At 36.7% G+C, this 25,844-nt stretch overlaps 3 protein-coding genes across 4 annotated transcripts; 2 read left to right on the top strand and 1 right to left on the bottom strand.

The window, feature by feature from the left end:
• The first annotated feature begins 3,730 nt into the window (after positions 1–3,730).
• LOC114744571 (putative clathrin assembly protein At5g57200) lies at positions 3,731–15,766 on the top strand. Its single transcript, XM_028932743.1, has 17 exons — positions 3,731–3,870; positions 3,995–4,064; positions 4,400–4,497; positions 4,942–5,080; positions 5,194–5,318; positions 6,046–6,138; positions 6,531–6,581; positions 7,014–7,079; positions 7,170–7,235; positions 7,346–7,426; positions 7,510–7,587; positions 8,368–8,559; positions 8,669–8,747; positions 9,448–9,455; positions 10,641–10,655; positions 15,187–15,282; positions 15,404–15,766. Exons 1-17 carry the CDS (start codon positions 3,781–3,783, stop codon positions 15,764–15,766), a joined length of 1,710 nt encoding a protein of 569 aa, XP_028788576.1. The 5' UTR covers positions 3,731–3,780.
• Positions 15,767–17,074: 1,308 nt separating this feature from the next.
• LOC114744575 (uncharacterized) lies at positions 17,075–19,645 on the bottom strand. 2 transcript variants are annotated; one of them, XR_003740113.1, is made up of 4 exons: positions 19,174–19,645; positions 18,373–18,529; positions 17,910–18,039; positions 17,075–17,387 (listed from the first exon to the last, which is right to left on the bottom strand). XR_003740113.1 is itself a non-coding variant. In XM_028932747.1 (3 exons), exons 1-2 carry the CDS (start codon positions 19,619–19,621, stop codon positions 18,402–18,404), a joined length of 576 nt encoding a protein of 191 aa, XP_028788580.1. In that variant the 5' UTR covers positions 19,622–19,645; the 3' UTR covers positions 17,075–17,387; positions 18,373–18,401. The 2 variants fall into 2 exon arrangements, 1 of the variants encoding a protein (XP_028788580.1); XM_028932747.1 differs by lacking the exon at positions 17,910–18,039.
• A 2,869-nt stretch (positions 19,646–22,514) lies between these two features.
• LOC114744574 (uncharacterized) lies at positions 22,515–25,379 on the top strand. The gene is made up of 5 exons (XM_028932746.1): positions 22,515–22,805; positions 23,305–23,522; positions 23,917–24,153; positions 24,461–24,609; positions 25,006–25,379. Exons 1-5 carry the CDS (start codon positions 22,707–22,709, stop codon positions 25,206–25,208), a joined length of 906 nt encoding a protein of 301 aa, XP_028788579.1. The 5' UTR covers positions 22,515–22,706; the 3' UTR covers positions 25,209–25,379.
• Positions 25,380–25,844: the final 465 nt, after the last annotated feature.

The following is a 25,844-nucleotide window of genomic DNA, read 5'->3' as shown; positions in this document are numbered from 1 at the left end:
ATCCCTCCAAAGCAAACATGATAGAGCGGTTGGATGGAGTCGGTCTCTATATACTTTGCGCAATAATTGTCCAATCCTCTCTGAACAGCCTTCTTGACGTACTCGACGGACAGCATTGGCTTCACATGTTGGGGCAGCTCCTTCACCCTCATACCCTTGATCTCATTGTAGAAGTTTCTCATCGCCCATTGTATCCGATTGATCGACGAGGTTGGAATCCCAGGTGAAGAAACCCTAACTCTCCTAATAAGCCAGCTTATCAATCTAGTACCTACGTTTCAAGAATATTCTGTGGGGAGGAAATTGGTAAATAATTATAGGAAAAAAATTTGAAAAATAGTTACCTCATACATTCCATAAACCTCATTCCTAAACTCTAAATTAAATTAGGAATACTGGTAAAAAAAAAAATAAATTAGGAATAGAATTAGGCTAAGCTCTTCGCAGAGACCTACTTCTTCCATCCCTAATTACAAGATCTTTTTTTTTAAATATATTTGTCTCTTTTTATAAAGTTTTTTTTGAGTTTGTTTGAACATTTAATGCATTGTTATCTATTTTACTCTTAATAAATTTCATATATTATATTTTCTCTATATTTATCTCATTATTACTCTCTTACATTTATTAGGGGTATATTTGAAAAAAAAAACTTACATTTGTTACATATTAATTGTTTTTAACTAATTTTAACTATTTCCTTAAAAAGCGTAATTTAGCCAAAATGTTCTTATAATTAGGGACGGAGCAGTACATGCCATAGTCTAACCTGGTTAGGACTTAAAATGGCATGACCTGCTTAGTAAAGAGGTCAGACTTAAGACTTATTTAGAAGTCTTTTAAGGTAAATATGTTAGGTTTTTAAATTTAAAGCCTAGTTTGAATGTCTACAAGCTTGGCCTAATTAATTTTTTAAAATTTATTTTGTTAATATATATTACTTTCGATACTTAATATAAGAGTTATTTTTATTTTTATTTTTATTCTAAATATAAAATCACCTCATAATTATTATTCGCCCATAAAACTTATTTCTAAACTCTAAACTCCAAGGAACAGGGGCTTAGAGTCTAGCATGATTAGGTCCTGATATATAGCTTGACCTGTTTAGCAAATAGGTTGAACTTAAGACCTATTTAAAAGTCTTTTAACCTAAACAGGTTAAGTTTTTAAGTTTTAAACCTGGCCTGAAAGCCTATAAGCTTGATCTAATTAATTTTTTAAATTTATTTTGTTAATATATATTAAAACATATAGATTTCTAATTACATCAAAAACCTACATTTATGTAGATTTTAATAGACTCAAAGCCTGTTTAAACCTTCAAAGCTTAAAACATGAGGTCGTGAATCTTTGAAAATGTTTCAGGTGGCCTTTTGAAGGCTTGAGCCTAACCTTAGGGAGTAAAAAAAAAAAAAGAACTTGTATACAGGCTTAGACTTAGGTTCGGGTTTTAAACTCCTGTTTAGGCTTATTTAGTTAAGTCTAGCGTTCAGTCAAAAACAAAAATTAAGTCTGGCCTATTTTCATCCATATTCGTAATGTTATTTATTCAAAATGCTTTTTTGGAAGATTTTTTTAAAAAAATCATGCTTATGTGTCCTCTCTTCTAACCAACGTTAAGGGCAGTTAAAGTTGGGTAAAATTCAACCAAATTTGAAATAGGGATAATTAATATACAAGTTTTTATATTTTTAATTGGTTTTTAATCAGGTTCTTATAATTTTTTTCTTTTTATCAGGTCCTTATAATTTTACATATTTTTATTCAGGTCTTTATAATTTTTTTCTTTTTATCAGTTCCTTATTGTTTTATCTTATATTTAATTAGGTCTTTGTAGTTTTTATTCTTTACACTATAAAAAATAATATTCTATAAATAATAAATTATTATAATAATCTTATGTTAATATTCTTTTAAATTTTTAGTTAAACATATATATAATTTATTTCTCAATTCTAATTTTTATAATTATAAAATTTAACTTATGATAATAAAATTTTCTAAAATTAGAATATAATTATAAATAATTTATAGTTAAGTGTAATTGATTATTCTGATTAATTATTAATTACTAAATGATTCTATTAATTATTTTATCCAATTATATAATTATTAATTTAAAAACGAAATTAATTTTAAAGAATAAAGTTAATAAATAATTTTTTTTAAACTACAAAGGATCTAGTTAAAAAATAAGTGAACTATAAGGACTTGGTAAAAAAAATAGAAGAGCCTAATTAAAAACACATGAAAGTAAAAGGATTTGATAAAAAGAAAATTTTTTTATAGGGACTTGATTAAAAATCAAATGAAACTATATGGATCCAGAGATTAATCCCTTTGAAATGTTTTGAAGATAAGTGTATCATAAATAAGATTAAAGTAAAAATACCATTTTTTTAAGGAAATAATTTAATGAAATCACATAAAAACTGGGGGAACAAAATATTGCTGGGTATGCATCAGGGGTAAAGGTGGTAAAACGGGCCACCTTGCCAGTTATAGCCAACCCGCCGTGGGTTCAAGATCATGCAGGCTGGTTCTAAAAAGACCGCCTCTTGATGGATTTACATTTTGCCAACCTGCCTCGCCAATGGGTGACATGCCAATCTCCACCTTTTTTTCAATTTTTTTACATATATATGTAAAATTTTTAAATTAAATTATAAATTTTTATAGAGCAAGTTCTTTTTATTCTCATCTTTTCATATAATTATATAATTAATTAATCTCAAAAGTTGAAATATAAACATATAATTCATTGTTAATAATTATTTTATTAGTATAAAAATAGTAAAACAATAAAAAATGAGAAATTAAATTTAGAATCAAATTCTCTAATAAAATATAAAGTTATATGTAAATTAAGTGAAAATGATAAAAAAATTTTTTTATTAAAATAAAATAAAATTTGTAAAAAAAAATTTTAAAATTTTTTTTAAAAAAAGGACTAGAGGGCTAGCCCGTAACTAGCTGTAGGTTGAAAAGAATTGCATTAAAATGGTCTTTATTTTTTTCAACCCCTTTGTGGCGGGTTGAGGCCATGAGTTCAACTCATATTAGCGGCTCTTCTCAAGAAAACAAAAAAGGAATACTAGTATATCTGTTTGGGTAGTAAAAATTTCAGACTTGAAAATATAGCACATATAATGTGAAATAAAGTTTCTGTAGTACGTTTTTTTTTTTTTGGACAAAAGAATCGAACAGTGAGAAGAGGTGGCGGTTGTCTCAAGCCTGTTACAATGATTTTGTGCCCAATCATTCAAATCATTACCATTTAAGTACTGTAAGACAAGTGGAAGCAGGTCAACGTGTAATTATCAACACTTCAAATCAAAACAGAATGCAAGAGCATACCCAAAAAAATCCATTCAATTTTCTCTCTGTTTTTCTTTCTTTTGAAAAAATGGAATACCAGAAAAGTAAAATGAATCATCTGTTCTGTCTTGCATTTCAGAATCAACAAACAAATTACAGAAGCTCTCGTTCCACATGACAAGATATCTGAACAAATTTCGCTAATCAGTTAAGCCTAAGAAACCTGAAACTGCCAGAATACCGGTTTCAGCAATTGCCATTTCTCGCTGCTGCTCCTGCTCACAATTTTGAGGGAAAGAGAGATTCATTGGTTCGTTTTGTCGTTGGAAAACGACAATGTCACAGACATAGAAGAAGAAGAAGAAGAAGAAGAAGAAGGAATAGAAGCACATTCATGTTCCTTCTCTTTGTCTCCCTCCTTCGTTTGCGATCACAAAAAATTAAATTCATTGTCAATGAATGGGGACATTTCAGAGCTTCAGAAAGGCCTATGGTGCTCTTAAGGACTCCACCAAGGTTGGTCTTGCCAAGGTCAATAGCGAATACAAGGTGATTGTCATTTACCCTTTTTCATATTCGTTCAAAATATCAAGCCTGATGTTCAAAATTTTCATGTTCCTGAAAAACCATTTTTCTTGTTTTATTAGCTTTGTTTCATTTTTCTTTGTTGAAGGATTTGGATATTGCAATCGTAAAGGCTACCAATCACGTAGAATATCCTCCTAAGGAACGTTATGTTCGAAGTGAGTTAGTTTATATATCTCATTACTCTTCATAGTTTTTATTGATAATCTTTATGCTTCTAATTTTGATATTGCATTTACCCTGGTGAAACTGCGTTACTGCATTTCATGTAGGATATCTTCTGAGTCTTTTAATCATGTTTCAAAAGCCACGTTTTAACCAATCAATCATATTCTTCCTTTCACATGGTTCTATTGAAGAATATGAATGAAATCATTGGCAGATTAGCAACTTGCGTTACAAATTGGATTTGCCTTTTCATTGATCAAATACTTTCTGACTCTTAATATACCTGTTCTTTTTTCCCTCCTTCTATGCCTCGAACTCAATGCAGAGATCTTCGATGCAACATCAGCGCAACAACCACGAGCAGATGTGGCTTACTGCATTCATGCACTGTCCCGGAGACTATCCAAAACAAGAAGTTGGGTTGTAATTTCTCTGTCCCTACCTGTGGTTTGAAATGTCTTGTTTCAAAGCAGTAAAAGCTAAACAAACCTTGATATCAAGAATAACATATGGCTTTGAACTTTGACTGTTTTTGCTATATGATTTGCTATCCTTGCTTTTCTATATATGAGCCGCCATTAAAAGAATGAATTGCTTCAATACCTCATGCTTTAATTTGAAATTGTGGCTCTACTGCATTATCATAACAGATGGGATAGGGCACGCCCATAGTTGACTTTATTATGCAAATTAAGGGATCGATGGGGCTATATGGTCCACAGGCTCAACTCAGCCCATTAAGAGAGGAAATATATTTATTATCAATTTTACTGTGAACAAGATCTTTTCTTGCCATATGGAAGCAATTTTTTCAAACTTACTGATTTGCACCTCAGCTTCTTTTAATTTTGTTTATGAATATGGCAGGTTGCTATAAAGATTTTAATAGTCATTCATAGGACTTTAAGAGAGGGCGATCCTACCTTCACAGAAGAACTTCTAGGCTTCTCGCGCAGGGGAAATGTTCTCCAAATATCCAATTTTCTAGATGATTCAAGCCCTACAGGTGACCTGGTTGTGCAAACTAATTGGTTTACCTTTTGGACTTACCAGCTGATCTAGAACCTTTTTGTAAATTTTTATATTGAGCTTCATGCCTGATGAAGTTTCTCTACGCAGCTTGGGATTGTTCTGCATGGATCCGAATGTATGCTCTATTTTTAGACGAAAGACTACAATGTCTTAGAATCCTTAGATATGACATTGAATCTGAGCATTTACCTCTCACATCAATTGTTACCGAGGTGAGTAATTTTTATTTGAAATTGCTTTCTGGATTTCCATGCATTTGATTACTGTTTTAGCGATAGCCAAATAGCGCCTTAGGGAGAAAGTATGATCGATTTAGTGGGAGGATGCGAGGAACGAAATATAGACCTCTAAGACCTTCCATGGAGAGTCATAATCCCTGGTGAATGATATGGTGGTAATGTGCTGTATGAGGGGGAAAAAAACAGAAGTGAAAAGCTTCTACCGGAAAAGAAAAGGTGGAAGGCTTTTTAAGTTGGGGGTGGTAATTCCTTCTAATTTGCCATGTAGGGCCTACTCTGTCGGGTCTTCTAGAGGAAGGACTTGCATGAAAAGTACTCTAGAAAATCTGGTGGTGCTATATGCAAATAGAATAAAAATTGATCTATCCTTGATAAAGCTTTCTTTCTTATAGGTATATAGACAAAATCAATTTTTGAATATGATATTGTATTGGCCGAATGGGGGGGGGGGAGATTACTTGTCTACTTTTTTGCTGGGAATGATTACTCGTCTATAATAGCCATGCATTATCACTATAGGCATTATATCATTCAAAACTAAACTTGGGTCTTCCTTGTATCCCACCAAACATCAACCTCCTTAGCACCTAAAGGCAAAAGGCAAATACTTAAAAATGATGCAAATGAGGATGTGGCACTGAAGTCTATGCAGGAACAATTATTATGGACAGAACATAAGGAACTCTTAATTTTGACACAGGCACATAGCAGAACGCGCATGTTACGTTCTGATGAGCTGCTGGAACAAATACCTGCGCTTCAGCAACTTCTTTACCGGCTTATTGGTTGTCAGGTAAAATTGAAGGGGAAAATTGAGGTTCGGTGTCTGCATGCTCATAGTTTGCTGTCAAATACTACCTCCGGTCCTAATTATAAGAGCTAGTTGACTAATTTGAAGAGATTAAGAAAATAAGTTAAATTAGTTATTTGTAATAAATATGTGTTGTCTTTCCTAAAAGATCTTTACTAATCAAGTGTGTTAGCTAGAACTACTATTATTAGAAGGACTATCTTAGAAAAAAAGGCATAAATATTAGAGAGAAACTGGATAGGGGTCTTATATTTAGAACCAAAATAAAAGTCAAACGAGGTTTTATATTAAGGACCGGAGGTAGTACTTAACATTGAAACTCCTGTATTGAATTTCCCTTGATATGACAATTAATTGGCCTTAATCTCTTGCAGCCTGAAGGAGCAGCCTATAACATTTTTCTCATACAGTATGCACTGGCGTTGGTATGCATATTTATAGTTATTAGTCCTTTTATCTGAGTATTCGATACTCCAAAATGTCCAGTAGCAATTGAATGGCTAAAGAGACAATACCAGAAATATAAAAGAAACTATCTAGCTCAAGTGCATGAGTTGTCAATATCATTTCGTGAGTACTCATGTGCATAGTGAAACTGAATCTGAACAACGAATCTCAGGGTTGGATCTTAAAAAATTCGTATAAAAAAAGGGCCTCTGCTACAAGTTGAAGATTTCACAACAGTAATTTAAAATGTAAAATTTTGCACCCTAATTCATCCTTAGCAGTTGTCATACTTCCATGGGTGATTTTTTTTTTTTTTTTAAAGAAAGAACCTTTTTCTTTTCTTGGCATCTCTTACTTATCCTTGCGTCCCTTTCTCACACACTTGTTTTTTTGTTGGCAATGTCTTTTAGGTACTAAAAGAGAGCTTCAAAATATATTGTGCAATCAATGATGGAATTATAAATCTCGTGGACATGGTAGCTTCTGTCTCAGTTTAATGTGATATGTGGAGTTCTGTAAATTGTAGCTTCTATCTCATTTGATGTATTATTTGCACTTTCCTACAGTTCTTTGATATGTCAAGACATGAAGCAGTGAAGGCTCTAAATATATATAAAAGAGCAGGCCAACAGGTTTGTAATGATGCTTTTCTGCAGTTGCATTCTTCTTGCTGTCCATTACGGATAAAATCTTGACCTCAGTGATTTGCTGAACTGACAATTGAGACTTTATTATAATGCAGGCTAAACATCTCGCCAATGTCTATGAATATTGCAAGGGCTTGGATCTTGCCAGGAATTTTCAGTTCCCAACGCTACGGCAGGTTTTTCCATTTCATAGCGAGAAGTTTTCACTTGATAGGAATGAATGGTCTGTTATGAAGCTTCTTTTTCCTTCTATAAACAGCCACCTCCATCTTTTATTGCCACAATGGAAGAATACATCAAAGAAGCACCGCAGACCGGCTCTGTTCAAAAGAGACTGGTGAGAAATTGATGTGTAAATTATTTGGAGAAAGCTTTAAAGTTATGTTGTATTTATGTTGTATCCGATTATATTGTATTTGTGTTTTATCTAATGGATCAAGATGTGTCTATTATTTACTCCTCCAGTTCTAAATATAAGACTCATTTTGTAGTATAAATTATACCATAAAATGGGTCGTACATTTAGGACTGAAGGAGTATCATATTTAGGTATAAATTAGGTTCAGCTTGACTTGTCCCACAAAGGGCTTTAAATCTAGCCTTTTCAGTATTTGAGTAGCCCTGTAGGTCTAAAGTCCTTAAGCTGGTCTTAAAAACGTGCATATCAATTGTCAATCACTACATAGTACTCAAGAGTAAACACAGTATTTTGAGAACATCCTGAACCCTAATTAATATATTCCGTCCTATTTCTTATTAAAAGATAGGATGATAAATATCTAACTCATATTAGGGAGTAACAATACTGTTCAAAACTAATTATTTATTCTACACTAAGGCCCAGTTGATTAGTGTTGTGGTTTTTGCACTAGTTATAATTGAATTTTGGCCAAAAGCAAAAGCTAATTAAATATCTGCAAATTTGTTCCTACGCCATTGGTGGATGATATATATCTAATCCAGTAAGTTACTAAATTCTGTGGCCGGCGATTCAAATAGCTCCTTCACTGTTGTCAAAAACATCTGTTTTATTCCGCTTTAATCATTGATGTTGTGTTGTTATTGAAAACAAATTTGCATGTTGTATGGTTTGTTAATAAATGTCATTCAACATCAGGAGTATCAAAAAACCATTGAGTCAATCCATGAACCAGAACGAGAAGAACCTAACGAGCCTGATGAAATCGAGGAACAGGCTGAAGAAGTAAATGAGGAAAAGCCATTAGAGACGGTGGAAGAAATACAGGAGAAGGAAGTGGAGCCTGAGTTGCATCCTCTGATTTCAACTGAAGCTACTGATGATTTGCTGGTGTGTTAAAGTCATCTGGTGTGCACTTTCATATTGTTAGTTTGACTTTTAGATACTTTATATCCTTTTCTCTCTGTTTCTTCCCCATTTATTGTCTTCATCGTTGTAGGGTCTGAAGGAAATAAATTCAAACGCTCAAGAATTGGAAGATGGCAATGCGTTGGCTCTTGCAATTGCTCCAACTGGCGGTAAAGCTAGAGGATTTAATATTTAAGTAAATGACATCGACCTCCTTTGAGTTTTGTTCATACTTCACAGCCTTTTTCTCTATTTCAAAATCCATAAAACCTCTAAAAATAAGAAGAAAATTATATGGATCTGTCCTAAATTTTGCCCAATTTACACATACCTTTTATCTATTTTCAAAACTTCAGAAACTTTTAACAATAGCTTAGTGGAAGACTGTAATTTACTTTTCTTTTAAAAGTGGAGGAGGGGTATGTTTGATTTTAGCAGTCTTCGGAGAAGGTTGTATTGGTTTTGAAAGTAGAATAAAAATCTATGTAATTCTAGCAAAACTCAAGGAGAGATTTATGTGATTTACTCTAATATTTGAATATGTTTGTGTGTATGCATGTATGTATAGTTCTGTACTATGCATGCATTTGTAGAGATAGAAAAAGCATTAAATAATGCAACTATAATGAGGTTCGCCTTTTATCCGGTCAAAAAAAAATGAGGTTCGCCTTTTAGTCTTTGTTGAACATGGGCCGAAGCTCAAATATGTTAGAAAGATGAAGCCCAACTCGGGCGCCTAGCACAATTCATGTTTCTTTGTATCAGGGGTATTTTTGGGAAAGGATACTGGTTAGTTAGAGGGGGAGCGTGGATATATGTTTGGGGGATCTTTTCTGTTAGGGGGATATGGGAGAATTGGTTGTTGTGTAGGAGAGCCTGTGCCTCTCGAATGTGCAGAGTGAGAACCCTGTGATTCCGGTGACCGTTTGCGGTGCATGAATAATACTTGGAGCGTTTTGGCTCCATTATAGGTATCAGAGCCGACGTACCTGGGGCATGGTTCAGACTCGCGTGGAGTCCAGGATGGATGGTCTTGATTCCTGAGTGATTCAGGCGGAGCAAGCAATTGAGCGTTTGACGTCCGATATGACCTCCATGAAGACGGACATGGCAACGGTGAAATGTGATCTCACGACTTTGACGTCAATGATGACAGAGGTGGCCGCTAGTCTACGTTCAGGAAAACGTCCTGCAGAGCTGGAGGTTAACGGTGGCGAATCTTCCCAATCACCTGGGTCGACAGCTACGCAAGCCACTGAGGCTCATACTCGGATCATCGCGATTGAAGAACATAATGGGGGCGCTGGAGTCGACACCTCCAGTTACCGTAAATTGGACATGCCTCTTTTCTCCGGTGAAGAACCTCTTAGCTGGATCTTCAAAATTGAACGCTACTTTAAGTTCAACAAGGTAGCCGATTCTGAGAAGCTTGATGCAGCAGTATTGTGTTTCGAAGGGCGCGCCCTTAATTGGTTCCAGTGGAAGGAAGTGAGAGCTCCAGTGGGATCTTGGTTGGACTTAAAACGGGATTTAATTTTGCGTTTTCACCCCTCTCAATGCGGCAATAGTTATGAGATGCTGATGGCCCTACGCCAATATCACACCGTGGCCGAGTATATTGAGCGCTTCGAATTGCTATCTGCGACCTTGGGCAACTGTGATGAGGAGGTCCTGATTGCGGCATTTCTGAACGGCCTCAAACTGGAGATTAAGGCTGACTTACGTCTCTTGAAACTTCACACGTTGGCTGAGTATATGGACATGGCCTTGAGACTTGAGGAACGTAATGGTTTTGACTCATATCTATCATCCACGCACCGTGGGGCCCTTCAAATCATGGACCGAAGACCGTACCTATCTTAATCGATTGGGTTCTACTCGGCCGCCCCCCTCGTCTGAAATGGGAAAGACGCCTTCGTCAACCTCAACTACCATAGTTAAAGCCACCGATCACAAGCCGCCCATTGATGATTCGAAGAAGACAGCGATACCTGTCACTTATGCCACTAAATCCATTCCAAGGAAGTACACGGACGCTGAGATTGAGCGCCGTCGGGAGTTAGGTCTCTGTTTCAAATGTGATGAAAAATATCGTCCTGGTCACCGCTGCAAAAAGAAACAACTCCAGGTTCTGATCATGTCCGAGGAGACAGCTGATGACCGATCGGAGACCATGGATCCTGACGCACCCGACGCGATCGAGGGTGATGCTGTTCCGAATGAAGAAGCGCCAGTGGGACAACTCATGTCCCTTTCCTTGAATACGTTAGCGGGGTTCACTGGTGGAAAAACCATCAAGCTAAGGGGTTCGTTAGGAGGCCGCGACGTTCTCATTCTCATCGATTGTGGTGCTACTCACAGTTTCATACACCATGATCTGGTTTCTGCTTTGTCTCTGCCTCTGGACCCCCACATAGCATTCACTGTTCAGGTCGAGGATGCGCGCAAAGTACGTGGCCGTGGGGTTTGTCGCGATGTGTCCTTGTTGGTTCAAGGATTACATATTATACACTCCCTTTACCCCTTTCGGTTAGGTGGTTCGGATGTTATTCTCGGTGCTGATTGGTTATCTTCTTTAGGAGAAGTATTGGTCAGTTGGAGGCACTCGACCCTCAAGATTGACCTGGGAGAGGAATGGGTCTGTCTTAAGGGCAACCCTGCACTACACAGGACTCCCATGACTTTTAACTCGCTATGTCGCACCACACGCCATGATGACGATGTGTTTTTTGTTGAATTCACCGAGTTGAAGATAACTGAATTGACTTACTCTCCTTTAACAGAAGACATTCAGAACTTGCTAGCGGAGTTCCCTACAGTACAAAATCCAGTGATTGGATTGCCGCCACCAAGAGCTGTTGACCACTCCATTGACTTACAACCAGGAGCCTCTCCCCCAAACATCCGTCCATACCGGTACCCCCACTACCAGAAAACTGAAATTGAATGCCTAGTACAAGAGATGCTCGCCGCTGGCATTATACGCCCCAGTAGGAGTCCTTTCTCCAGTCCTGTGTTATTGGTGAAGAAAAAAGATGGTAGTTGGCGTTTCTGTGTGGATTATCGTGCCCTGAACAAAGCTACGATTCATGACAAATTTCCAATTCCTGCTATCGAGGAGCTATTGGATGAGCTAGGAGGCGCTCAAATTTTCTCTAAGTTAGACTTGAAGTCCGGTTATCACCAAATCCGAATGAAGAAGGGAGAAGAACACAAGACGGCTTTTCGAACCCATGATGGCCATTACGAGTTTCTTGTCATGCCATTTGGATTGAAGAATGCCCCTTCTACTTTTCAATCCTTGATGAATGATGTTTTTCGCCAATATCTCCGCAAGTTCATTCTAGTTTTTTTTGATGACATTCTAATCTACAGTGGTGACAGAGCGGCCCATCTTCAACATTTGCAGATTGCCCTGGAGTTGCTGCAACGAAATTGTCTGGTAATCAATGTCAAAAAATGTGTGTTTGCTCAGTCAAAGCTGGAATACCTTGGTCACATCATTTCCAGTGAAGGAGTCCATGCTGATCCGAGTAAAGTGGCTAGTATGCGATCCTGGCCTGTCCCTACGACCTTGAAAAGCTTGCGTGGTTTTTTGGGATTAACAGGGTATTACCGACGGTTTGTGAAAGGCTATGGCGTTATAGCGGCTCCATTAACCAATCTTCTCAAGAAAAATGCTTTTTGCTGGACGGATGAGGCTCAGGTTGCCTTTGACAGTTTGAAGGAAGCTATGTCCACCACTCCCATTTTGGCCTTACCCAACTTTTCTCAGCCTTTCATTGTTGAAACCGATGCTTCAGGGACTGGTCTAGGGGCTGTATTGATGCAGAATGGGCGTCCTATCGCCTATTATAGTCACTCCTTATCAGCTCGACGTCGCAAATGCTCAGTTTACGAGAGGGAATTAATGGCTATAGTTTTTGCCGTGCGAAAGTGGCGTTACTACTTGCTAGGGTGTCCTTTTACTATACGGACAGATAAGAAAGCGCTCAAATACTTATTGGAGCAACGGGTCTTAGATGATTCGCAGCAAGGTTGGGTCTCCAAGCTGATGGGTTACTCCTTTCAGATCCAATACAAGCCGGGGTCCTCTAATTCAGCCGCCGATGCCCTATCAAGACAGCATGAGAGCTTCGAACTTAACGCTATCTCAGTGAGTCAACCTGCAACTATACATAGTTGGGATAAAGAGGTACAGAAAGACCCTGTTTTGGCCAAAATTTTTCAGTCCTTGGTCACGGGACAACCGGGCCCAGCTGGCTATGCACTGAAGGGGGGGCATCTATTTTACCACGGTTGTTTAGTCGTACCTAAGTTATCCCTGCGGATTCCCATGTTGCTCAAGGAGTTCCACGATTCCCCTGTTGGCGGTCACTCCGGATACCTCCGCACCTACAAACGGTTGGCTTCTCTTTTTTATTGGGATGGCATGCGCCGAGACGTGCAAAAGTATGTCGCTGCTTGTGACATTTGTCAGCGTAACAAGCATTTAGCTCTGAGTCCTGCTGGGTTGCTTCAACCTTTACCCATTCCGGATCAAGTTTGGTCAGACATCTCGATGGACTTCATTTCTGGACTGCCCAAATCTCAGCGGTATGACACTATCTTTGTGGTGGTTGACCGATTTACCAAGTATGCCCATTTTCTTCCTCTTCGCCATCCCTATACAGCGTCTGACGTGGCTGCCCTGTTTGTCAAAGAGATCGTTCGCCTTCATGGTTTTCCCAGGTCAATCGTGTCTGATCGGGACAAACTATTCCTCAGCCATTTTTGGAAGGAACTTTTCAAGGCTGCCGGTACTTCCCTCAATTACAGTTCTAGTTATCACCCACAAAGCGATGGTCAAACGGAGGTGGTCAACCGTAGTCTGGAAACGTATCTCCGTTGTTTCTGTTGTGATGCACCGCATACGTGGGTCAATTGGTTATGTTGGGCTGAATATTGGTTCAATACTACTTATAATCGCTCTGCGGGTATGTCTCCTTTCAAGGCTCTGTATGGTCGGGACCCACCCACACTCTTTCGCTATCAGGAGCCGACTTCAAGTGTTGATGCGGTCAATATGCAGTTACAGGCCAGGAACGTTATTCTAGATGAACTGAAGCGGAATTTGGAGAGGGCTCAACAGTATATGAAATATCATGCTGATAAAAAGCGACGAGACGTACAGTTGGCAGTGGGTGATTCTGTGTATTTGAAGTTACAGCCTTATCGGTTTCGTTCCTTGGCCAAACGTCCTAATGAAAAGCTCAGCCCACGTTTTTATGGTCCTTTCCTTGTTATTGAGCGCGTTGGTCCTGTGGCTTATCGCCTTCAGCTTCCATCTGAGGCTAAGATACATCCTGTGTTTCATGTTTCTCAGCTCAAAAAATCTCTCTCCCCTGGTCTTATGGCTCACCCGCTCCCTTCTTCTTTGACTGATGATATGGAATTGCACGTCTACCCTGAGTCAGCACTGAAACACCGCAAGCTTACTGATGGCAGCTATGAAGTCCTTATTAAATGGCTCAATTTACCAGACATTGACAGCACATGGGAAGCGTATGATGTCATCAAACAGCAATTTCCTGCCTTTGACCTTGAGGACAAGGCCAACCTTGATGGGGGGGGTATTGTTGAACATGGGCCGAAGCTCAAATATGTTAGAAAGATGAAGCCCAACTCGGGCGCCTAGCACAATTCATGTTTCTTTGTATCAGGGGTATTTTTGGGAAAGGATACTGGTTAGTTAGAGGGGGAGCGTGGATATATGTTTGGGGGATCTTTTCTGTTAGGGGGATATGGGAGAATTGGTTGTTGTGTAGGAGAGCCTGTGCCTCTCGAATGTGCAGAGTGAGAACCCTGTGATTCCGGTGACCGTTTGCGGTGCATGAATAATACTTGGAGCGTTTTGGCTCCATTAGTCTTCTAGTGTCTCAGCTTTAGAATTCAACACCTACAAAGCTCGTTTAAGGTTTCAGGAAGGAGGTAAACTCATATCTGCATTTGGCTCACCAATATGGAAATCCGAACAGACCATGAACCTTGTCGAATGAACAGTGTTTTTTTTCTTTTCTGCTTTGTGACAAAATGCAGGTTGAGCATGGCCATTTAGCTCACTTTATTATTGGAATGGCCTGACCCTGATATACAATTTAAAATGTTTATAGAATACATATGATATGTAGTTCTTCGAATATCAGTTGTTTAAATTTTATGGATCTTATTTCCAAATTTTACCAAACGAAGGATCGAGGTGAAGTAAAAAATAGGATTTAAGCCCAAGTTCCTATTTGTTTTACGAGTGAATCAGGAGCCTTAGTAATGGGTTATATTATTATCGTAGCTAAGCCAAGCACAATTCTGGTCCAATCTTGATCATAATTGCCCTAACCACGACAGGAGTTATGCAATAAAAAGCTCTATATTAGGCTTCCGATCATTTGATAAGCACAATTTTGCACATAAATCATGAGGATGTCATTAACGTTGCTCATCAAGGTCATGTGCCATGGGAAACTTGAAGCAATTTTTTTTTCAAATTTCGTAGGTAGTACTAAATTTCAAGATAACTATAATGCTTATCTCGAGACTTTGCACCTTAATGCAGGAAATAATGTAAATGAGCGTCGTTTGAACGACATTGCTGGTGCTTCTAGTTGGGAACTTGCTTTGGTTACTGCACCGGGTAACCATAGCATTCAAACTCCAGATGGCAAAATGGTATGTTTCTTCACTCTACTGATCTCAATTGCTTGCTTATCATTAAATCTCGTCTAGTAAGAGAGAGAGAGAGAGGAAGATATTATCATTTTCCCCCCCTGCTTCTTTCCCTTTTGTTTAGGCTGGTAGGTTTGACAAGCTATTACTAGACAGTTTGTGTGAAGACGAACATTCTAGGAGACAATTTCAGTTCCAAAATGCAGGCTATGGACATGAAGGAATGATTCTGCAGAACAAATTTGATCAGAACCAGAACCAGAACAATCCGTTTGCAACGTCCAACAACATAGCCCCTCCAACTAATGTACAATTGGCTTTATCAGCTCAACAACAACAGCATAATACGATGATTGTCTCTCATCAATACCCTCCTCAGCAAATGCAGCTTGTAGGTTCTAATCCTAACCCGTTTGGAGATCCCTTGCCCTCATCAAGCTATCCTCAAAGTTCAATGCCTCAGCGAGGACATTATAATTTAACGTAGGGTTCAACTTCTTTAATTCTCACTTGGTGTAGGTTCATGTTTCACCTTAAAAAAATGATGCATTCTTGTTCTCTGTAGTAAGGTAACATCTTTCACCGCAATAGCTCATTTCGGTAGTGATGTGCGGGCTTGTTCGGGACACTGCATCTTTCTTGCCATGGCCTGAGCCATAAAATCATTGCATCTTTCGATTTTCATTAATGCATCCCTAACCAATTAAAATTTAAAACAGTGAAAAACTTGATCACTACACTCTTACACCCATTATCCATACAATAAAAATGATCTTTTATCACTTAATCACATTATTTGATCATTTTTTGTCAATACTCCCTTCGATCATAAATATAAAAGCTCACATAAAAGTCTATTTTAATTCTAAATGTAATACTACCTCCGATCCTTAATATAATAGTTAATTTGATTTTTATTTTTATCTTAAATATAAAACTTTAATTTTTTTTTTAAAATAGTCCTTGTAATAATAGTAGTTCTAGCCAATACACTTGATTAACAAGAATATTTTAGAAAAAATAATACCTATTTTTACAAATAATTAACTTAAATAATAACTATTTTTTACAAATAATTAACTTAACTAGTTTTTTTAATCTACTTAAATTAGCTAACTAGCTTTTATATTAAAGATTAAATGTAATACTTCAATTCATTTTATCTTCTAAATTTATAATTGTTTTTTCCAAACTTTCTCTTTTAATTGTATGTGTTAAAAAAAAATTTCATCAAGAAATAATTTCCAAGCAAATGATTAGAGAGTACTTTAAAAAAATCAAACACACTTTTACTTTACAAATAATTAATTTAACTAATTTTTTTAATTTCTGTAAATTAGTTATTTATTTTAGTGGAGGGAAAGCAATTTACCATAGATTTGGTCCCTTGCTTGGTGCTCACTGCTCACTGATGGTCAATTGGTTATTATTTACCACCCAGGAAAAGGAACTCCTTCAGATTTCAACCCCCAATAACTTAGGAAAAATGTCTACATATTTATGATTGTCTACCGGCAAGATAAGGGAGAATGTTGCTTATAATACTTATCCCAGTCGCTCTAGAGTCCTGACGGTTTTGATACCCATTTTCCAACTCATCAATCTAAGTTGCATTTTTCATAACACACTGGGATATGATTTAACAAATACTTGGGCCTCACATTACACTGAAATTGAGAAATGAATTGCTTTGATTATAATTTGTAAATGCTACTAGATTAGATTTGATTATACAGCTTTCGAGATATTCATCACATATGTGTGTATATTGATTTAAGTTCTTCATCCCTAAAAATGCACAGAGAAGAAAATGCTTTTATCAATTTCCATGAACAAATACATACATTTCCTCGAACATGAGAAGAGTTCAACATATCCTCGCAAATACCCAACATACACACTGATGATTCTCAATTTGACCACCTGGTCAACAGCTAAATATAAACAAATGGCATTGAGACCAAGTAGAGTGAGAAGGGTATTCCCAAGACAAACCAACCAGTACTGCAATTGCATGGACCCCCATAACCCATTTGCCTTGTCCTTGCATTGACCTTCCATGCAAGTTGTTCAATCCTGGATGTGCTGAAGCTGCAATCCAGAAAATCCTGTGTAGGTATCAATTTGGAAAGGAAAAGAAAGGGATTAGAATGATATAGTATTTGCCAAAGAAGGAAAGTAAGTGATCAACATTTGAGAGCGAAAAAGAAATTTTGATTCAACATCAAGCTTTGTCTCATTAGATGGGATTGGTTACATGAATTGCACAACTTTATTGTGTTCTCTTGAGTATTGACAACCAACTCCTTAAATATACCATTCACCAAAAGGTCATGCTGGATAGATAATTGAGTATCAAAAAAGAATAAGTAAAAAAGAAACGCAAATAGGTAAACTAAGGCTGTGACCATGGGACATGTAACACACAGGAATGCCCCATACAAAGTGCAAAAGTTAAAGCTTCTTTTATTCACTTTTCATAGTAATACTGCCTTGGCTCAGAAAGACATGACATGATACCACATAAAAACACTTATCATTATTTCCCTTTTGGTCTCCCCTTTTTTTGGGTTAAAAAATGCAGAAGGCATAGATGTCCTTGGGCCTCAATTCAGAAAACAGATAAGTACCTTTATCATTAACATCTGGAACAGTACAATAATACTTGAAACATCCAGAGACATTTGCATTGATGATATGCGTTAGAAGTCCTCTTGTACAAACATTAAGAGTCCGGTACCAGCATCCACAGTTTTTACCCTGGTACCCCACAGACATGTTTAGAGGTTCAATATAGATAACTACAGGATTTTTTTGCTATATAGCATTTTTCTTAAATCATGCCGCCCCAATTCCTTCATTTAATAATATGCCAAAACACTCTCAAAATATCTTCAACATCATTATCTGAACTAACACAAATTGAACAGCGAGAAGAGTGACACAGCTTATCAGAAGAGTATAGAACATCAAGCAATGGAAGACGAAAGAAAGCACATATTATACATCTTCAGAATCAAAATTATGTTTACAAATTAGTCATCTTAAGAAGTATTTGCTTCTCGATAATAATAAGATTAAAATATTGCTCACCACAGTAACCGGTTCAATTAAATTATGTGTCAGCTTTCCTCATCTTCTGACAGAGCTACATTTCCTGGCACTGTTAAAACCTTGACCTGTACTCTCACCCCCATCTCTTCTGGCCCACTTAACTCCACATCAGCATCCATATGAGCAGATTCATTTTCTGAAGCCACAAAGATATAAGCATGTTAAACTTTCTAAGCTCATACTAACTAGATCAGCGACACCAGTTTCAACACGAGCATGCAATTAACAAACAAAAGAAGCATTAAATTACATCTAATAATCAAAATGCTCAATCCTATAATTTTAAACACCAATGTGAGAGCTGCCTCAATATTATTATCTACAGAGACAAAACAACTAAAGCCAAAGATGTTAAGATCATTAAAGAGATTATTAGACCCATCATCAGATGCATCATTCAGAGGTGTCAAAGAGTATGCAGCACCCATCATGCTGCACTTCAAATTTCAACTACCCAGTTTCAAGCTTTCAATATCTAAATGATACAATTGTAACCTTCCAACCAATCAAAAAGGGAAAGCAAAATGAAAGAGGATAAGTCTCTTCCTTTAAGTCTTGCAATTATGATATGACTTCCCTTTTATCCTCCTCTTCTTCCACTTTTTCTCAACAAGTGAAAATCACAATTATCAATTTCAGAAAATATTGAACAATTAAAATAAAGTCACAAAATAAACAACACCACACAAGCTTTTCAATCCTCGCCTAGAATCTCATCCTTGGCATTTCCCATGACCCCAAAATGAGAAACAGAAGACAATCTAGGAAGTCGCATCGTACCTTTGATGAAGAAATTGGAGCAGGGCCAACCACGAAGCGAGGTAATGGACATATACTCCTCGTCGCTTAGATCATTCGTCAATTTCTCAACCAAGTCCACCACATTTCCGGGAGACGATGCTCGGGGCGGGACCCAGAACGACGAGCCCGGGACAAAGGGCAACCAATCGGGTGTGGCTTTCTTCACCAGAATACGCTGAATAAGCTCATCGAACCTCTTCAAAGCCAACTCGTACTCGCCATCATTCAAAGAAGACGAGGTTGACGACGAAGAAGATGAGCCTAACTCGATCTGGATGAGCTGGGGTTTGGAAGCCTTGGATGATCGGTGCCGATGGTGTTGAAGAGAAAAGCAAGGTCGAATCACCTTTGGGTCGACCGAGGAGAAGGAAGCGGCGGCAGCGGTTCGACCGTGGCGGAGCAGTGTACGACAGAGGAACCGCGCCATGATAGAGATCGAGAGAGAGAGAGAGAGAGAGAGGAGATAGAAAATTCCCGGTCACGGCCGGGAAAAAACGGTGGGAGTTTACGAATATATGGGAGAGAGGGTGGCTGGCGACTCGGAGTTTGTGGGCCTCCCTCCAACGAGAATTTTTCATAACAAAAGAGAGAAAGAAAGAAAAATGGGAAAATCCCAAAAAAAGTCCTTGGAATATGGGAAATGTCATATTGAGTCCTTAAATTTCGAAAATGACAAAATGGGTCATTGACCCAATCTGTCATTTGTGAAATTCAAGCGAATTGACAATTTTACCCTCATTTATTCATTCACTACAATGATTCAAGGAATCACTATAAAAGTTTAGGTGTTACTTAGATTCGTGTAACGAATAACTATTCACTTTTTTATAGTCAGGTGTCTTGTTATTAACTACAACTAATTCTGTAATCACTAGAACAATGTAAGCATTACCTAAATTTGTGTAGAGAATAACTATTCATTTTTTCATAGTCAGGTATCTTATTATTGTCAGGTACCTTATTATTAACTACAACGAATCTTGTAATCACTAGAACAGTATAAGTGTTACCTAGATTTATTTAGAGAATAACTACTCACTTTTGCTCATGGGCAAAAATGTCAATTCGCCTGAATTTCACAAATGACAGATTGGGTCAATGACCCATTCTGTCATTTTCGAAATTTAAGGACCCAATTTGGGATTTAGTATATTCCAAGGGCTTTTTCTGGGATTTTCCCAAGAAAAATTAAGCTAAAGTAAAACTAAGCAGAGAAAGAAATAAAGAATACAATTGATTGGTGAGCAAATTGGATTCAATTGTTTGGAAAAAAAATACACTCATTCCATCCTAAATCTAAACATAAAATTTATTTTATAATATAAATTATATTATAAAATAAGTCGTATATTTAGAATTAGAGAAACAGTTAACTATTATTCACTATTAATATTAAATATTTCATTCTGTTTTTAATATAAAACTTAACTAATTAAGTTTAAAAAAATAATTAAATTAACTATAACATATAGATTAGTGAATAAACAAACGTGATTTTAAATGAGTTCTTGGTCATTCTATTGCATTTTTGGAGGCACACCAGAGGTATCCTAGTCCCAAAAGATTCACACGCAAGGCTCTTTGCATACTCTGTTTTGCTCGTATCTAATACAAGATCCTCGGAGCCCCCGGGAACCTAACCCAATTTGCTTATGCGACTTGGATGCAGCCCATCATGGAACTCACCCCTTATTTCAGAAAACTCGTACAATTATCCCACTCCTGCAAGAATTTTAAAAAACTAAAAAAAAAAGGTCATATATAACTATACTATTACCTTCGACTTATGAGTTATGAACTCTTCGTGTGAAGGAAGATATAAATAATACTACCTCCCCTGGTTGGAAATTAAATTTAGTTCTACATATATGTTCTCAATCCACTTTGACCCCCCAAAATTGTAATTCATTCTCTAAAACATCCCTTATTGATTATGCATGTCAATGGGTTTCTATCCAAAGATAATTTTGATTAAAAATAGCTCTACCTCCGATCCTTAATATAAGAACTAATTGACTAATTTGAGTAAATTAAGGAAACTAGTTAAGTTAGCTATTTGCAATAAATAAATGTTGTTTTTCTTAAAATATTTTTGCTAATAGAGTGTATTGGCTAGAACTATCATTATTACAATGATTATCTTGAGAAAAAATGAATAAATATGAGAGACAAAGTAAATTGGTGTGTTATATTTAAAATCAAAATAAAAACTAAACGAGATTTTATATAAAAAACTAGAGGCAGTACTTTAATAAAATCAATTTATATTTGTTATCGATAGCTAAATTAATTAATTTTCTTAACATCTGTTCAAACCACGTTCACGTACTCAAAATAAAAAGGAAAGAGTTTTGTGATTTGGGTTAAGGCTCTGTTTGGATAGCACCCCAAACCATGGTTTGGGGAAAATGCTACCCAAACAGCCTCTCCAAAAACCAAAACCATGGTTTTGGAAAAAGCAAAATTTTTTTGCTTTTGGAGAAAAAAGGGAGAGTGTGAGGACCTATATGATATGTATCTTGTTATTTTTTTTATAAACATATTTTTTTATAAATATATTTAATCTTATATTTTATAAATATATATAGACATTAATTATTTATTAATTATATTATCTTATGTATTATTAATTATGTTGGTAAAAAACATATTATTAACAATTTTATTTCTTCAAATTAAAATATATCATAAAATCTATTTTTTCTGTAATTATCATATTAACTTATGTCTTTTTTTTAGTAATTTGTATATATAAAAAGTGCTTCTGATAACAACTATCCAAACACTCTCACTTCTCAGAATCACTTTTTTACAAAATCTATTCTTCATAGAATCTATTTTTTCCAGAATCTATTCTCCAGAATCACTTTTCCAAACCACGGTTTGGTTTCATCCAAACACACCCTAAGACTGTTTGCAAGTGAGCTTTTGGCCTAGCACATATGGTTTACCTAGGGATGACCCCTAGGCTGGTAAAAAAAAAAAAAATCCTTGGGTTCCTCTCTTTTTTCCACCAAGTACAATTACAACAAATGTATCAATTGTTATTAATCTATATCAATCGTGAAGATAGTTTATTAATTTATTTAGGCTTTTTGAAAAAATAAAATAATCTAATTCTTTTGAATTTGAAAAAATATCAAGCAAATTTAAAAATGTCAAATGTAGAAAGTGAAGTTTTATTTGAAGGATTTCAAAATATCTGTAATTATATCATTTTTTTGGATAAAGCTTTTATCCCGCACTAACTTAGACTCCGCGATCTATAAATCGAGTGCTTTCCAAGTACAAAATCGGAACAAAAATTGAAATCCTCGTCATTTGTACGACGTGTCGGGCTTTCATTGGATGAAATTGCCGGTCCACGTAATAAGTCGCCGTGAAAATCAGTAAATTCCCGCGATCGCAACGAAGAAGCATCCTCTTGTGTCTTCCCCAATTTCCAGATTCAACCCCAGAGACTTGAAGAAGGCGATTCTTGTTGGGACGAAGCTCCTTGACTATCTTCTATTATGGGGGAAAACTCGGCCGAAACGGCGTCGTCAAGCTCACAACCTTCCTCCTCTTCTCCTCCACAGAAATCGACCGAAGAAGTTTTCAAACAATCCCAGGTATTGGCAATTTTCTGCAGTTTCAGTTTCCTTTAGTAGTTTCAGCACCTGACGCTTCGCTTGTGCCTTTGATTGCTTCATCACCAAATGTAGAAAGCCAATTTTTGATTGAATTGGTTGTGAAATCGGGATTTCTTTTACCCTCCGAAGCCTTTCGAGCACAAAAGGAGAACCTTGTTGGTGTTTTGTTCAATTGGTATATTATATCCGTTTTTTTCAATAGTAAAACGCTTGTAGAAAACAAATTTAAGCGAAATCTGTGGCGGATGGCAAAGAATGTAATTTGTTTCTTACCGATGCCTGGCCTTAGGAGAAGGATACGCTGAGAATTCCTGAAAAACATTTTAACTTTATTTTGCACCTTTGATCGTTTGTAATTTGAACTGATTATCTGACTATGTAATTGTTTAGGCGTGTGAAATATTTTTATCATCCAAAATGCATCTAGTTGACCATCTCCAGTAATTCACGATTTTGTTGGGATGTCTTGTTATCACAGATCCCGGCATTTTGCAATTTTCCGGCAGTCCCAGATGGTTATTATCAAATGTATCCTGTTATGTACCCCGCCCCAGTTCCAGGATTAGTTCCTCCTCAAAACGAAGAACATAGGAACCGCGGAGCAGGCATATATGCTGTGCCTGTAAACCCATATATGGGGCATGTAACCGGAATACCATATAACACACTGATTCCTCTGACCTACAATACGCCCACGTAAGTATTCTCTGAACCCATAAATTTGTGTTTCCCTGTAAAACACCGGATTTGGTGATTTCTGACGATTTTTTTACTGTAAATGTATTATTCATTGTAGCTGTACAATTTCCTGGTCTCATTAATGTTGGTACTTGTCATTATGGTAGTCTTGTGTGCAGTTCTTCGGTTATCATTTGGTCGAGTGATTAGCATCTTATTTCTCTTTTAGTCCGGTGTTGTTTGGTGGTTGTTTTAATCTAAGGCAAACCTGAATTTGAGAGGGGAAAAATAGAAAGCGGTAGTGGTGAATTAGATGTGATTGCTCTAATTGTGGTCTATATTTTTTTTTTGGATAATTAAAAAGGCTGACTATTTCATGATATTTTTTCCGTTCAATTGGATCCATCAACAGTAGGCCAACCTCTGAGGCTAGTACTAATGCTGAAAATCAGGGGCAAGCAGCACAACAGCAACATCAACAGCAGCAGCCTGCCCCTCAAAGACAAGTTGTTGTTAGGAGATTTCAAATTGCATTTCAAATTGATTTGTTCCTAATGTTGAAGCTGGCAGCTGTGATATTTTTGTTCAACCAAGATGGATCAAGGCAGAGGCTTATTGTCCTTGTGTTATTTGCTTCTATTGTATATTTGTAAGTAACCTTCTGGTTCCTTGTTTTTAGATGTTTTCCACTTGAAACTTCTACCACGTCTTAACTGTTACTCAAAAGCAGTATATTATATATTCTTGATATGGATAATATTTCCCTTCTTCTTCTCTATATAATATTTCAATCTTTCCATTTAGTATACCTGGTTGAGGGTGTTGTTTTATGTGGACTTCATGTAAGTGGGTGGGTGAACGTTATGTTACATGTAATGATTTAAAATAGCAATGGTCAAGTCGTGTGAAACTATGAATGGTGGCTGAGGTTGTAACCTAGGTGAAATGTGTTACAGATACCAAACTGGAGCTTTGACACCAATCGTAAGGTGGCTTTCACAAGGCATGCAGAGAGCGGCTGCACCTCCTCATCCACCAAGACCTGCAGCCAGGGCTGAAAATGTTCCTGCTGCCAGGCAGGGAGTTGACAATGCTGTTCCCGCAGGTATTATTGATTTTCATTTTGTGCATATGTTTTCTTGTGGTTGGAGTTAGAAACCTCTGTGATGATGCTATTGGTACTTACGATATCATTTGTGAAATATATTTGTTGTAATGATGCATTGTATCTGATGGTAAAGTACATTTCATTTTGGATCACTTGAAAAGTGTGTTTAGATTTTTTTTTTTTTACCAGCAGAAAAGTGTGTCTAGTTAAGCACTGAGGTTATTAAGCTAGAATATAAATTTGTACTGAAATAAGTGGAATTTGAATCCCCCCCCCCCAAAAAAAAAAAAAAAGGAAAGTATGGAGGGTTAGTCTCTTGTAATATGTCAGACAATCCAAGCACAACCCTGATGATAGTGATATTAATATTGCTTGTCTTTGCTCTTGTTACAGAGGTTCAACCCCAAGGTGGGATGGTGAACCAGAACCAGCCGGCGGCTAACGAGGCAGACCGAGTGGTTGAGAATGAAAATGTGGCACAGCCAGAGGTAGGCAATGGGGGTAATCAATGGTGGGGAATTGTGAAGGAGGTCCAGATGATTGTCTTTGGATTTATAACCTCATTACTACCTGGATTCCATAACCATATGGATTGATTTTTACTTTGCAAGATACATGGGAGGGAGAGAGTCTTCTCAAATAAACGTGTAGAATATGAACTTCATAGCGTTGTAGTTTCTTACATACTTGCTATGGTGCAATTAAAGGATGCCAGTTTTTTTTCCCCTTGTTATTTCAGATTGAGTTGGGTACTTCTTCATAGCGAAGTGCGTCTCTTCCTAGGTTTTTTTTTTTTTGGTTTTTTTGCGGTTTATTGTATCATTTTTTAAAAAGCATTGCAGACAAACATTTTGTCCTTTTCCTTGGACTGGTTTAATCGTAAATTGATGGGTATTTCTAGTCAAAAGTTCGAACTTTAATTAATCTTTAACTATTTATAAGAATCATTGAATTTACTTTGAGCTTTTTACTGCCGAACTAGTAGAAGGGAAAAGAATAAAATTGATTTATAATTTTTATGTTGAATAAGTGGAGGCAACGTGTCTCGTTTTGCGGGGAGCTTGCGACATTGTTATATTATTAAGAATTTATATATTTGTATATATGAAATAATTTTAGCTCTTGACTTTACATAAAGCTCTTTTTTTTTTAATAATTAAAAATATTAAATGATTTGTTTTTCAGTTTAAAAACGAACTTGACCATTTAATAGAAGAGCTTAAAAAACATAT

This window comes from Neltuma alba, unplaced genomic scaffold (genome assembly GCF_004799145.2).
Source record: "Neltuma alba isolate B1F8T4 unplaced genomic scaffold, ASM479914v2 tig00004394_pilon, whole genome shotgun sequence".
Taxonomy (NCBI): domain Eukaryota; kingdom Viridiplantae; phylum Streptophyta; class Magnoliopsida; order Fabales; family Fabaceae; genus Neltuma; species Neltuma alba.
Note: the sequence above shows the minus strand (reverse complement) of the source record. Positions and strands in the feature narration are given on the sequence as shown.

What these genes read in the sequence shown, in the direction of transcription:
- LOC114744571 (XM_028932743.1), top strand. Translation starts at nt 3,781, where the DNA reads ATGGGGACATTTCAGAGCTTCAGAAAGGCCTATGGTGCTCTTAAGGAC. An exon ending in AGGTCAATAGCGAATACAAG is followed by an intron (nt 3,871 to 3,994) that starts GTGATTGTCATT and finishes TCTTTGTTGAAG; the next exon opens with GATTTGGATATTGCAATCGT. An exon ending in AAACTCCAGATGGCAAAATG is followed by an intron (nt 15,283 to 15,403) that starts GTATGTTTCTTC and finishes CCTTTTGTTTAG; the next exon opens with GCTGGTAGGTTTGACAAGCT.
- LOC114744575 (XM_028932747.1), bottom strand. Translation starts at nt 19,621, where the DNA reads ATGGCGCGGTTCCTCTGTCGTACACTGCTCCGCCACGGTCGAACCGCT. An exon ending in CTCCAATTTCTTCATCAAAG is followed by an intron (nt 18,530 to 19,173) that starts GTACGATGCGAC and finishes TTGTGGCTTCAG; the next exon opens with AAAATGAATCTGCTCATATG.
- LOC114744574 (XM_028932746.1), top strand. Translation starts at nt 22,707, where the DNA reads ATGGGGGAAAACTCGGCCGAAACGGCGTCGTCAAGCTCACAACCTTCC. An exon ending in TTTGCTTCTATTGTATATTT is followed by an intron (nt 24,154 to 24,460) that starts GTAAGTAACCTT and finishes AATGTGTTACAG; the next exon opens with ATACCAAACTGGAGCTTTGA. An exon ending in TGACAATGCTGTTCCCGCAG is followed by an intron (nt 24,610 to 25,005) that starts GTATTATTGATT and finishes CTCTTGTTACAG; the next exon opens with AGGTTCAACCCCAAGGTGGG.